We start from the raw sequence: 14,758 nt of genomic DNA on the forward strand, positions 1-14,758 counted from the left end.
AGACTTAGCATTTGAGATCAGCTACATCTGTCACTGCTTTAAAAGTCCCTCTTAATAGTTTTTTTTTTTTTAAAGAAAACCTTAATCATCCTGGGTGATTGTTGATGCGTTTCAATGACATTTAATGACAAATTGAAGTTTTGTTTAATTCTATTGTTTTACTCTTGGGAAGAATTTTGAATCCTTTTCAAGATGAGCTATACCAAAAAACATGCTGGTTATTATAGTTATAAATTAACCATTTCAGATTTTCTCTGGGATTACAAAACTTGTATGATTACTCTGGAGTAAATTATTATTACCTCTGGAGTTCAGACTTTGTCTTTACTACTGTGCCACACAAACTGGTCAGCACAAATTGGACCTATGCTGTGAAAATAAGAAATAATGCAAAACACAGAATACAAGTTCAATATTTTATTTGCAGCACCGATATCTCCACATATCTGACAGAGATTTACGAGTAACTTCCTGTTTCAAACAGTTTGATGACGATGGCCTCGTGGGGCTGCAGTTCCAGCGTGGAGAGCGACATCGACCCCAGGCGGTCCATTCCTGTGCTGGACACAAACACTCCGGCCTCGGGCAGACTCGGGGCCCAGGCCGGATCCAGAGCGTGGATCTCCGGCCCGAGGTTGAGCAGAACGAGGAAGTGGACGCAGCCCCAGGATCGCAGGAAGGCCAGGTTGGTGGGGGATGAAGGAGAGGAGAGAGTGGAGTTGGAGGAGGATGAGGAGGAAGAGTTGGTGGAAGTGTTGAAGGGGAGGAAGGTGAAGCTGCCGTACAGAAGAGCTTCCTCTCTGGCTCTGGAGTTACTGAGGGAAGTGAAAAGAGCCACGGCTGCACGCCTTGCCTTCTCCTTGTCCTGAGAGAGGGATGGTGTCAGAAAGTTAAATATTAACTCAAGGGATCCTTTGTTTCTCCAAGTGCAGCTTTCCATGACTCATTTGTTTAACAAGTCACAGCGGATAAGACCTAGGAGGTATTTGTAGAGGGAATGCATGTTTTATTACTCACTGCATGGGTGTCTGATGGTTCATTCTTCTGTCCGTGTGATGAGCCAATGTTCAGAGACGCATTCTGTGGCAGAAAGCTTTTATTTGGTATCAGCAACTTTTAAAATGGCGTTTGTTGGTCTGTTTGTTTACCTGTATTTGGTCGATGTCCTCATCATACTGGATTGTGGGAGATCCTGGCAGAGTCATCATCAACACCAGGAGTAATTTCTTTAGCTCATGAGGCGCTTCTCCTCCGATCTGCAGAAACAGTTAAATAATAACACTATGTCTAAACCAAAAGGACAATGGAATTATATATGTGATTCAGTTAAAACTATAACGATAAAGACGATCACAAAACTGTCATAAGTTTGTCACAGGCAGTTCAACGTTAAGACTGTTGTATTCTTATATGGTACTGCATTAGTTTCAGCTAGGTGTACCTAATTAACTGCCCACTGACTGTAGAGTGCATGTCTCTTACTGTCCAGCTCGGCCATGTATCCTGTTCTCTCGTTAGCAGGTGTGTCTCTATAGCGTTGGCTACTTCCTGTGCAGACAGGGGCTGTGGTGACGATGGCAGAATTGACCTCATGACCACATCAACCAGTGTCGTGTTTCTAAGAGCTGGCAGGAAGACTTGCGTTTGTTTCACCACCACAATCCTGAAGAGACGCACACTTTCAATGACCTCGTCATTTAAGGACAACACATCGGTCCACATCTGCACGCACACACACACACACACAATACCTCTCCTCCTCCTCCTGAGTGCTAAACTCCCTGAAGAGACCTCTCCACTTCAGCAGGATCTGAAAGGTCAATATTTTATTGGAAATGCTGCTGCTTAAATGGAAATTCAAAAACGTTAATCAACCATCAGTCGACCTTTTCCGAATATGCTGCATCTGTATCACAGATGGCAAATCCTGCCACACCCTGCTCCAACCAGAACTGCAGTGAATTCTGTGGAAATAATAAGGTCATGTTTGAGAAATCGAGCATATCTGAGGACTTCACATGAATAGTAACCTGAGCCGAGAGTGGGTTTCACCTCGACTGGGGCTGAGAGGTTTGTTGGTTTATTTCCTGCTGCATATAGATCCAGTTTACAGAAATCTAACACCACTTTGAGACCTGCAAATCCAGTATAAAAACACGAATCATCAAATCAGGCAGGAAAAACCTCAGGAGTGGACATACGCAGGCAGTCACTTTGCTCACCTGCTTTGTTGCTCTCTGCGAGCAGATGTTGGATCTGAGGCAAGGTCCCTAAACTTCCACCGCTCGCAGTGACGTTTAAAGGAGACGGCTCTTTACGGAACAGGCCCTCCAGGATTAGAGCCCCTATACCCAGGGACTTGAAGTAAGGAAGCTGCTCACACAGTGCTTGAGACAGAAGACATTACAAAGTTAGTGATAATACACGTATCCATTCAATTATCTATATCGCTCATCTGTTAAGGGTCATGGGGGGGGGCTGGAGCCAATCCCTGCTGACATTGGGCGAGAAACATCCCGCGGGTCCCCAGCGTATCACACGGCCAACCTTATAAGCAAACATTCACACGCACACAGTTCTGCAGATCTGATGTCAAGAAACACAAGCAGGGTCATTACCTCTTACAAATCAGTGCTTTTGTAATCTCTTTAATCATTTGTTGCAATTCTGTGGAAAGAGATCACTTTTCTGTGTGATAGGGATCTTCTGCTGACTGGTCCATCTGAAGTGTGAAAGACTTTGGCCCTGAAGTAAGTTTTCTTACAGTTATCGGGAACTGGTTTGGCTGTTGTGAAAATACCAATTTCTGCCAGAATGAATGTTGTCTTACGAGGTCAGTGGGGCTCTCCACTAATAAGTGTTTATAAACTGGCAACGTTACAGAGCAAACGGAATTGGGGAATTCTCACTAGGCCTCAAAAAACCTTGAAAACTCCAAAATTGAAGCCAAAGATTTGGGATCAAATTTACAGATTGCAAAACAGAAAATTAAGTATTCTCCAATTATTTTTCTAGCTAAAGTTTACAAGAATGGTTAAAACAAACGTATCTTGCAGCCTATAAAGTTTTTCTGAAAAGACACTGCATGAATGTAACATACTGTTTATCTGGAGAAATCGACATGCCTCCAACACGCCAGGCCAGACAAACCTATTGAATCTTCAATATGTAAGAAATGGAGCAGCTTGGAGCTAAAGCAAAAGTAAAATCTAAAATATTTTTTTATGATTAAAATGTTTCCTCAAATTGTGGCAAAATAGTTAATATAAAGATCCATATTGATGAATGCAAGCCCACCATTTTAGTGATTTTTTAAAGTAAATTAGAAAGAGATTTAGATAATATATAAACTTTTTTTTCAATTAACTAACTCAAAAGAGTAATCGTGTTGTTGGAGACACTTGAACAAAAGTCTAAATGTTAAAGGTCTAAATATTAGATTGGACTAATGGATTGGGTTTAAAAAGTTATACATTTTATTATTTCTTTTAATAAATATACAAGTCTGAATTAAAGCTAAACCAAACTATGTATATATTTTATATATTCGTGTGTGGTGTCATATCCTGTCTTTGTATTGACCTCTTGAAACGTTTTTGTTAATGGTAAATAAAGTTTGTGTTTTTTAGGCCTGGTCTCCTCACCGTTGATGCCCCCTGACCCCTCCGCCTCCATGTTGGGCTGCAGCTGGTGGAACAGACACTTCTGCCACCACCGCAGCGGAGTGGCCACGGGCCGGGGACTCGTCACAATGATGGCGATGGAGGTGGCCAGCATGGCGAGCCAGGCCATCCAGAACAGTAACACCAGGTAGCAGCGCAGCCTCCTCCACCACGGGCCTCCTGCTACGGCCTCCAGCTCCGCCTTGCTCAGCGGCTGCCACCGCACCGCCGGCTCCGGCTCCGGGATGAGCAGCGGCGCCGCCTCCGAGCCGCCCACACCGCCCGACAGGCCGGGGCCCACCACGCTGCCGTACCCTGTGTCTCCGGCGTCCAGCGGCATCCTGTCCGTCTGCAGGTGAGACACGAGAGGTGAGACGGATTTAGGTGACTTTGTGGAAGCGTGAGTGAGTGTGTGTTTGTGTTGTGTGTGTGAGTGTATACCAGGATGTCTGTCTCCTCTGGGTGCTCCATGTTTACAGCAGACAGTCTATGGTTTACAGATGTTACCTGCTGCCGCTCCCCTCACTGAGCACATCAGCCATGAGCAGCTTCACACTCGTGGTTACGACACCTGGCGTCTGAAACGATTCAGGTCAGCTGACAGCCTCATATTGGCCACTGATTGGCTAATTTATCTCAGGTTAAGCCTGAAAGTGACGTCAGTATCTTTCAGATAGAAATACCGTACAAAGAGAATGAGAGGAGCCTCTTGTATTATATTAAACTTCTCAGTATAATTTTCACAATAATATATACAACTTGAAAGTTAAGTTCACTCATGTTTGTAAATTTACTAAAATGCTCTTTTTATAATTTTTACCAGGAAGTTATTTACATATTTATGTTTACAGAATCATTATTTACATATTTAAATATTTACATAATAAGAACAGTATGTGTTCAAACTGCCTCTGTATTTCTTCCACATTCACCTGAGTCTGAGGCCTTTCTGCCTTCTTATTGGTTAGTTCAGTGACATGAGATTGAGAAGCAGGAAGTGTTTGTTGCTGATGAAGATGAGAAGTTGGAAGAAGAGGAAAGTGATCCGTCTCCATCCTGTTGTTCCTTTAGATTAAGAGTGATCCAACTACCCCACATTAAACCCACACTTTACATATGTATATATATATATATATATATATATATATATATATTAGTGATAGATGTGGAAATCCCAGTGGATAGTAACATCAGGGAAAATGAGCATGAGAAGATTGAGAGGTAACAAGGGCTGAAAGAACAGATAGAACATATGTGGAGGATGAAATGCAATGTGATCCCAGTGGTAGTAGGAAGATTAGAGGCTGTGACCCCCAAACTGAGAGATCAGGTGCAACACCTCTGTGAAGCCCCTGTGTATATACATGTAGATATGAATATGTAAAAAGCAAATCAAATATAAAATACACATCAATAATCGACCTTTAAAAGATTAAATGCCCTAACCCATAAAAGCCATCATCTCTGATATGTCTGTAAAATGCTTGCATCGGCCTCTAGTGTGTGTTTTAATATTTCTTTATACTTTAATACTGATTACTTTCATTGTATTAGGCTCCTGTATAAAAGACCCTGTCGGTGCAGCACTTAAATTAAGTCAAAGTCTAGATTTGGATGTGTCAGCACATTAGACTCACAAAACATTAGATGAAAATGCCTCCATCAATCAATCAAAGCAAATATATTTCTGTTACTAAAGTTCCTATAAAAGGTTTACAGGTTTTAAAAGGTTTTCAACCCACAGCAGTTTTTAAGTTTAGGGGCCGTCTGACCAGCAGTGACCACTAAACAGCTGACAGGTTGCTTGCTCATCTAAATTCCTCCCAAAGACAGACTTACTTTTTCTTGTCTTCGCCGCTCGTCCTTTTTTCTTCTTCTTTTCCGTCTCCACTTCTTCTTTGACTCGGTCCACAAGCGTTTACAGAGCAGCTCTGTCTCCGTTGAATATTTTAGTGGTCTGACTCGTGGAGGTGAGAAGGACACTGTCCAATAAATGCTCTGCTCAGAGAGTTGATACAGAGGTGCTGAGCCTCACTATACACTGGCAACACATTCTGAAGAACACATGACGAGAGCCCCCTAAAGACCCTCATTTGACTTTAGACTGTATTGACAGTGATGTGTTTGCTTGCACGTGTTTGAAGTTTGCATTTAAGTCATATTTTGGTGCAGACTCTTGCATTCAAATAGAAACGTGCAGATTTAACGAAAGCCTTTATATTTCGAGACGTGTCCAAAAGAAGAGAGATCAAGATTGTGAGCTATTGCCTTTTTTAGAAAAACCACAATTTATCTATTTCATAAGAAAACCTACGGAAATCTGCTTTATCAAGAGCTGAAATTATTTCCCAAAAATACATTTGTAAGTATTTTTAATGATGATAAACTTAATCTCAGAACAGCCATTTTACAGTTACTCTTATACTTGTGGAATTAATTAACAGAGGAGCCACTATGCATTTCACAACTTGTATTTTATATTCAAAATAAGTGGCTCTAAATATCAAAAAACTAATGTTGAAAACAGCAAGATTCATGACCAAACCCACTGGTGATGGATTCCTTTTATACACAAGATCTATCTATTATTTTATATTAATAATAGTGGGACAAACGTGTCAGTGGGCTTCATAAGGCTGAAGAGATCTGTAGGGGAACAGCGTTTAACTCGCATGCTAATGCAGCACATCACACGTCCACTCTAACGTGCACGTGTAATGAGCTGTGGGTCCTAATTCCTGGGAATGACTCTTCCTTTTCCCCTTAGTCTCTCTCTCTGACCCCCCCCCCCCCCCCCCCCTGTATCTCCCTCTCCAGCCCTATGTGCATCATTTTGTGTCATTTTGTGTCTCTTCCTCTGTCGTTTTTCTCCCAGGGCAAACGTTCATGTTTCAGTAACACGTCATTGTGGTCCAGGTCACCTTTGCCCCTTGGCAGCGTCGTGCAAACTAAATGTTCACTGGGAGACCCTGAGTTCCATCACGAGACTATGATTCACATGAAGTCCAAGTTATTTTTGTAATTCTATTTTGGTGTTTGCATGTTGTGTACAGTATCACACAGTAATGTCAATGAGCGGCCTTGTGTCATACATATCCAACAGTGTCTTACTGCAAGAGTAAAATATTATCAAACACAACAACAGCAGGTTTTTCACTTAAGTTAGACTTTATTCACCAGAAAGCAAAAACTCAAAGAGAATATATGACATGAAGACTTTTCCTTTGCTTACTGCTCATCTAAAATGAACATGGTGTCTAAACTGGTCTCCGGGGAGATGGTGAAGCCGGTGGTGAGTCTGTTTTCACGGTAACAGCTTTAGCTTGAGTCCTCCTCCGATCCTTCGATGTCCTGAAATATCACAAGACAACAAGACGCAATGTAGCTGCAGTGCTTTCTTCATATAACTTCATGTTTGAGGAGGATGTAACAAGAAGTAGAATGTATGTTTAATGAAGTATGGGTGCAACTTAATGTTAGTTCAAGTTTAAAAGAGGTAGTAGTTTTACAAAGTTTAGAGATTTTACAAGAATGTTAAATATTTCTTCTTCCGGCTCCTCAAATGTGTTGATTTGTTGCTTTGCTTCATTCTAAATATGTTGAACACATTTTTCACAAATTTGAAAACAGTGAGTTTCAAGATTATAACACTGCAAATCTTTATTCCTAAGAAGCTAGAACTTGTTAAGATGTCATTAATTTAGTTTGAACAATAACCTAAGCGATAAATCAATTGATCAATTTACTGTTCAGTTTTTATAATGATAATTGTCGTTTTCACGAGATATCCATCCCTCAAAACTGTTATCAAACTGTAAATTATTATTATTATTATTATCATATGGTGACTGAATGAAGTGTATCTTACCATAAGTTCCTGGGGTCTAACAGTCATGATATGTTTCTGATACGCAGCAATAATACATTCTCGTCTGCAAAGAAAGAATCAGTGGTAGCACATTACAAAGGGTTCCCCTTTATTTATCCATGATAAATCATCTGTGTTATTTAGGGGGTGATGGATAAGACTCACTTGCTGGTGATGCCGCCTCCTGGTGGAAGTCCTGGCATCTCTTCCGCAGTCAGGAATTTGATCACATAAAGAAGGTCAGGGTCCTCATCTCTTGACCTCATCATCTGGATAATTTCTGTGAAGGGAGATAGTCATAACAATATATGAGTATAGGGAGATAACAGAGAGTTCGTGTGTTTTGTGCTGGAGGTTTGAAATAACTCACCTCCCACTTTCACATCGATCTGTTGCTCCAGCGCTGCCTCCTGCTGCAGTGCCTCTTGTGACACTTTGGGGGCGCCGGGGAAACAGATGATGATGATGCTCATGTTGTCCAAGCTGCCCTGAGGAGGGAGACACAGGATCATCAGTCCAACAGCTTTTAATAGAAAGTATTGAGAGTATTTATACGTTTTTTTTTGTTTTCCATTTCATGCTGCTGTAGACCTTTACTGTACTACACCTCAGAGGCAGATATTGACCTTGTTCCCTCACTTCACTACCCTTACTTTCTTTATATATTTAGGGTATAAATTGCACATCATATATGTTTAAATATAAAAAGTTTACATTTTCTGCTCCCAACCAGTTATTACATTCAAATTCTGCTTCTATCTTAAATCAGTATAACTGTGTATATCAAGGATTGACTCCCTATGACTCCGCCATGAGCCCCCAAACTTTGGAATGACTATTAGGGGCGGGAATCGGCAGGGACCTCCCGATACGATACAATCACGATACTTCGGTGGTGATACGATATGTACTGCGATTCTGTAGGTATTGCGATTCGATATTACGATTTCTTGTGATTTTTCTTTTTTTTAAATGCTGGACCATGGAAAACAGTTGAATCATACCTCCAAATACAACACAGTTAAATTCACTTAGAGCTTTACAAGTTTTATTTTAAAAAGTTACTTTAATTTAATGACTGCCGGGCAGCCAATAGAGAAAATAAATAAAAATGTGCCCTATTATTGTATAGTCCCTGTCAACTGCTCACAAACTGACATATTAAGAAATGTTTGCCACTTGGGCTACTTTTAAACAATAAATAAAAGGTAAATTAAATAGAATAAAAGTTTACTTAAAATATAAACTTTGAAATAAACAAAAAGTAGGCTATGCTTCACTGTTGTTTGCATGCAGGCTATGCAAAGCTAGTGCTTGGATATGTTTAGTTTCTTGTGCAAAAACAAGAGCTTGTCAACATGCTCTGGGGTTAGGTTACTCCTCCCCCCCATATATCGCCCCCCCCCCCCCCCCCCCCCGTATAAAACCAATAAATATATATATATTTGTTTTTTCATTAGAATCGCGATTCGTATCTAAATCGATTTTTTCCCCCATCCCTAATGACTACCAGCGGACATGAGTAGTGCTGCATCTGGTTCTACTTTTAAATCCCTTCTTAAAGCAATCCCTCCATTGAGCATAACATCCGAGATGCAAACAGAGATGTTCATCATGTACTGGGACATGCAGTCTTCCAGCAGGTGCTTTAAGCCTTTTAGGTGAAATGCATAGCAGCCAGGATAACACCTCTGAGCTGCTGTGTGTAAGGAGCACACTCAGTCCTAATCCGAGCAATGTGTAGCTGCACCTCCCTCCCACTCCGTGACCCTGGATGCTTTAATACACTTATTTATAGACAGACGGTTCCTAACAAGCATTACGAAGACAGGAGAGAAAACACTTGCATAACAACCTCAGTGTAATTCCTCCTCACTGAGACCCAGCCCTCTACTCTCCCTCCTTAATGTAAAGCTTCCCATTCATGACCCCACCTGCTGTAACCCTGTCTCCTACAGCACAGTCCAATGAGAAAACAGAGGGAGCTCTGCTGAGCTAAGACATGAAAACACGTGCACAGGAAGTAAGCAGCTCAATTTAGAATGTGAGAAATAAGAATCAGAGTTCGGTTTCAAATATTTAAGTATATTCCCAAAGTATTCACTGGGGGGGATATATTTTTTTCTGTTTTAATCTGAAGATACAATTTAGATATTTAATATATTTCCCCCCTGCTTTCACCACCTTTCTTATAATTAGTAGTTGGGCAGTAGTTGACAATTTACTGATTATTTGTCTTAATTGATTGAAAAGGTGAACGTTTTAAATCGCTCATTTCAACCGGGAAAGGGAACAGAAGTATAGAATTTGATCTAGAATGTATATCCATGCTCACTAATGGTAATGATGAAACTCATTTAGTTGCCTTTATGCTGAACTGTGGTAAATCATGTTTCCGTTGGATTTTTTTCATTCCTCAACCATTTGCACGGTTTTCCAGTTTGTTTTCAGTCTTTTCCTTTTTTCCTGGTGCAACGTTTACAAACCAAATCTGAGTGAAACCCCATGTGTGGTTAATTAATTTACAAATGTCAGATTGTTTTTAATTCTTATCCATGCACCTTATGTTATTAGCGGTCTGTGTCCCATGTCTCACCTTGTAAAGGCAGAGGTCAAGCACTTGAGTACAAATCTCTCTCAGGTCATCGCACACCTGCAGACGGCTGCGCACAAAGGCACACAATTCCTCATTGCCGATGGCGTCCCACACACCGTCACATGCCAGGATTAGGAACTCGTCTTCAGGCGTCCTCTCTAGCTCGTACACCTCCGGCTCCGGCGACACGAGCTGCTCAGTCTGCGGCCTCCAGTCCACCTCCTTGAAGTCAAAGTCCCCCAGTGACCTGGAAACGGCCAGCGAGCCATTGACCCTCTGCAGGGTCACCGAGCCTCCGGCGTTCTGGATGCGCTCCTTTTCCCTGGGATTGAACGGCTTGTGGTCCTCCGTGTAGAAGACCACCCGGCCGCTGCGGCAGAGCAGAGTGCGCGAGTCCCCACAGTTGATAAAGTAAATGTAACTCGGTGAGATCATGACGGCCGCCGCAGTGGAGCCACTTCGTTCCCAGTTGTCCTGGCGAGTCAGTTTGTGCATGTGGCGATCGATGTCCAGGAAGCCCTCCCGGATCCCCTCCTTCACCTGCTCAGGGTCCTCGCTTGCTTTAACCCCACCTGTGGACCATTTGGTTTTAAGATTTTACACACATGCTGTAGTTTCTGGTGGCGCCATGTTGGTCAGGTGGTCAACGTACATGACATATAATTTAGAGGTGTTGTGCTGGGGTCAGAGAACTGAAACCAACACTGCAAAGAAGTTGGATTAACTGTGGCTCAGTTCAATAACACGGCCGACACAGGCCTCTGATTTTATAAAGTGCACCGAGAAACTTGTGCTTAATTCGATCCGTTAAATTTTAATTCATGCTTATTTAAAAATCACCAAATCACAACACACAATGTTTCATGGCACTTTATATAGCGTAGAAAGGTTGAGATCTCATAATATTATAGAGAAACCGAACAGTACCCACAGTTAAAATGTAATTATCAATGAAACACAATAAGTGTTTGATTAGCAGCTGCATCAAGAGTTTAATCAAGCTTTTCATGAACTTGTCATTGTTGATTTTTTTTTAAATATTTATCTGAATTTTGATTCCATGTCTGTCCAGGGTGAACCCTTCCTCTCGCCAAATGGCAACCCGGAATTGGTTCCCCACAATCCTTAAGAAGGACGAGCAGCGTAGACGATGGACGGACAGATTGATTTTCAGTTCACTCCTCAAGACGTCAGGTGTGAAACCTGACGTCTGACTGAACGTCAGAAGCTACGATCTGTTCTGATCCCGCCCCGTTTGACCTCTGCCCTGTTTGACCTCTGAACCTTCTTAATCACTCTGTGAATCACTTCGTAATCAGACTTGTTCACGGTTCAAGTCTGTTTCTGTGCTTTAAGCAGAGACATTTTTTTACATAAATTCATTATAGTCTGTCATTATTTGTTTCATTTTGAATATAGTACACGAAAATCTTATTAGCAGCACAACATACATTATTTATTGTTAAAACATTGTCTGCCTTTCATTTAATTCATTCATTTGATGATTCTGTGTATTTAAGAGGTAGATGTGATTCCCTCACAACCAATAACTAAAGAACATTCAGTGCTACATATTAATTACACTGATCTCATTGGTCACTTCTTGTACTGTACCTGTTGCCAGGACGTGATCCAGCAGGTTCCTGGAGCAGTACTGTGCCACATTTGACCCTGCATGTCCGTCAAAAACAGCAAAGTAGCCCCACTCTGTCAGCTCCCCCTTCAGCTGGGGCATGCAGGTGTGAGCGTCCTCCATCTGAGCCCTCCAGCCCTGCATGCTCGCCACAGCGTAGTTCATCCCAGACTGCGACCCCCCCTCCGACACATGCTTCTCCAGGTTGGGACGGTCCAGGTACGGGCTCGGCATGTAGTCCTCCTCATCCAGACTGTCCTCCTCCCCAGACCCGGCCTCCCTGATCCCTCCCTTGAAGAAGAAGGTGACCATCTTCTCGGTCTCTTTGACCAGATGCCGGAGGAAGGAGGGCACCTCCACATTGCTCGCCCGCCTGGCCGTCCTCATCACCCCGCGGAGCCTGTGCTCAAGCTTCCTGCTGGACCTGGCAGCCTCCCGTCTCCTCCTGGTGCCCCTCCTCCGGCCCTGCGTTTTCCTCAGCAGGTCCAGCTCAGCAGTTAAGCTGTGTCACTCCGGCAGGTGAACAAAGATAATTTACGCTCAAAATAAACCTGTTAAATGAAAAAAACTTTAAACTGTTTTTTCTGTTTAATATGATCAGAGCCATTTTGCCTCCCTCAGCCTGCTTGTGGAGTCATAGAATCCGTCCTCTGTCCTGTTTTTGAGAATAGAGGATCAAACGTCTTTCCCTGTCCAGCTCTCTGACTATGTGTCTCTCTCCTTCTCTGTAGTTGCCCTCCTGTATCAGCCCTGCTCTTCTATTGGTCCATCTATTTCTGTAGATTTATCCCTCTGCTTTGCCCCCCCCTCCCCTTTTCTCTCTCTGATTGTCCCCCGGTCTGTGCTACACTGCTTGATAATCACATGGCCTTCAAGGTGGCCTACATGACATGCCTCTGCACACGGATTATGAGCACTACACTTTACACAACACAGACACAGAGGTATCTCACAGTCAGTGGAGTCTAAATAGACATGTGTATATATATATATATATATATATATATATCTGGGTCCAAACCTTTAATTAGCAATGTCATTGCTTCTTGAAAAACTACAAAACCCCTTCCACAGTACATTATCACCAACAGTAACCTGTCACACACCCTTGTGTATATCCTCCAAGTCTGTGTGGCTGTGTGTCTTTCTGAAAAGACACACTATATATTCTTTTACAATATTTTCAAAGTCCTGATACTTATGTTAATGTCTCCATGACTTGTAGCCTGAAATTAGCGCGATATATATATCCCGTAATATAACTGTATGAAAAAAATATTATGACCTTATTCTCGAAATCAACATTTTCTTCCCTTTAAGTGTCTTTAATACTTGTCAGACTATTGCACCTTACAACAACATGAACATTTTAGGTGCCTGATTTTGTATGTGAAAAATAAATAATATGAATAAAAGGGGCAAAATTAAAATGCACATATCGCCTTAATTTAAAAAAAAATTGTTAGAAGAAATAAACATAAAAGCAAGCTTTAATTGAATAGTTAAAAGAAGGAATAAAAAGTAATTTCTCTGAGTTAATAGTTGTGTCATGTGTCGACACACTGGCTCAAACCTTGTACTGGTTCAGTGACTCGTCGATCCCTTGTGGTCCCAGCGTGTCGTGTCCTTATCTCATTAACTTCTGTGTATTTGGAGCCGCTGACCTGGTTTACATGCAGCCACTGTGATTTAATAGCGTTAAGGACTATATGTGTTACACTAATTTGGTTCCCATCCAGTTATAGTTGCTGATAAAAGGACTAAACCTTTTATCAGCTGATGATGGTCTCTGCCAGAACCATAAATACAAAAAACAGCATGACACAGGAAGTGCATCCTCCTGAAGATGCTCTTGATTTATCATGAGTATGGAGTTGTTTGATTACATTTGATACAGTGACCAGAGGACGGGTAGAGTCCGTCTCTCTTTAAACACTTGTATGTATAGTGAAATCTATAAATAGATCTATATAATTCCCATATACTCAGTCATTCCTTCCAACATGGCAGATTTTTTGTTTTCCTAATGGCATCAAAGTTACTTATTATGCAATACTGTAAAAAGTTTCGACAACATGTAACACCTGCTCCAACTCTGAAAATCTTCAAATTGAGTTAAAAAATGTACGTACTTGACTGGAAGAGGCAGCATTTTAAAGATATGGTGAAAACAGAGGCCATGTTGTATGTTTCCAATATGTTTTGTGTCCCTTCTAATTATTCTAGAACAAGCCAGAGCCCAAAAAAGGAGCCAGATCGATTTTTTACGGTAATAACCTTTTACAGACGAATCTGTATCAGCGTTTATTTCACAGAGTAAACGCAAAAAATGTCTGTATTCATGTTTTGTTTTAGATGATTCAATTATATTTGTATTATAAGTGTGTACACTTGAATGGTCGGTAGAATCATTAGACTGTGAGGCAGTGAATTTAGATCATGTACCAGTGGAGCAGCATCAGTTTTACAGATGAACACTGCTGCCCCCTATGTTTCACTGCTGCACAGGACTCACTTCCTTTTGTTTGTGAGTATTTTATTTTGGTACTTAAACCGGTGATCAACCCACATAATCTGCACATTGACATTAATAAAACCCTCCAGATTAGACACATCACAACAGTACATTTTACAGACATGACCATAAGATGTAACAGGCCTCACTTCCTGTGACAAAAAGGCTTTTAGTTGAATCATTTTTCGTTCAACTTTTATCATCAATCTAATAATGAAATTGATATTAATTGTAACATGTATTATTATTATTATTTTGATCATTCTTATGATTATTACTAATAGGAATTTGGAGAATGATTTGTAAATCTAAAAGATATTAAAAGCTGACAAACCTCACATTCTGGTAACGATGGACCATATACATGTACGCATATACTAGTGTTTATATACATTATACATTATTAATGACATAACATGACACTGCTTTTCTAACAGCCTGAGACTACATGAGCCAGAGATGAACTCAAACGATGAGGGAGACA

The 14,758-nt window shown here is 41.3% G+C and overlaps 2 protein-coding genes across 2 annotated transcripts; both read right to left on the reverse strand.

Annotated features, from left to right (window-relative positions):
• Positions 1–457: 457 nt before the first annotated feature.
• On the reverse strand, positions 458–4,133 carry si:dkey-202g17.3 (4F2 cell-surface antigen heavy chain). Its single transcript, XM_053422930.1, has 10 exons — positions 4,104–4,133; positions 3,645–4,011; positions 2,223–2,387; positions 2,053–2,135; positions 1,887–1,964; positions 1,752–1,810; positions 1,483–1,663; positions 1,149–1,256; positions 1,018–1,080; positions 458–865 (listed from the first exon to the last, which is right to left on the reverse strand). The coding sequence occupies exons 1-10, from the start codon at positions 4,131–4,133 to the stop codon at positions 458–460; spliced, it is 1,542 nt and encodes a 513-aa protein (XP_053278905.1).
• A 2,847-nt stretch (positions 4,134–6,980) lies between these two features.
• Positions 6,981–12,146, reverse strand: ppm1na (protein phosphatase, Mg2+/Mn2+ dependent, 1Na (putative)). The gene is made up of 6 exons (XM_053422931.1): positions 11,741–12,146; positions 10,127–10,698; positions 7,901–8,018; positions 7,696–7,810; positions 7,531–7,594; positions 6,981–7,013 (listed from the first exon to the last, which is right to left on the reverse strand). Exons 1-6 carry the CDS (start codon positions 12,144–12,146, stop codon positions 6,981–6,983), a joined length of 1,308 nt encoding a protein of 435 aa, XP_053278906.1.
• Between the last annotated feature and the right edge of the window lie 2,612 nt (positions 12,147–14,758).

The sequence above is a fragment of the Pleuronectes platessa genome, chromosome 5, assembly GCF_947347685.1.
Source record: "Pleuronectes platessa chromosome 5, fPlePla1.1, whole genome shotgun sequence".
Taxonomy (NCBI): domain Eukaryota; kingdom Metazoa; phylum Chordata; class Actinopteri; order Pleuronectiformes; family Pleuronectidae; genus Pleuronectes; species Pleuronectes platessa.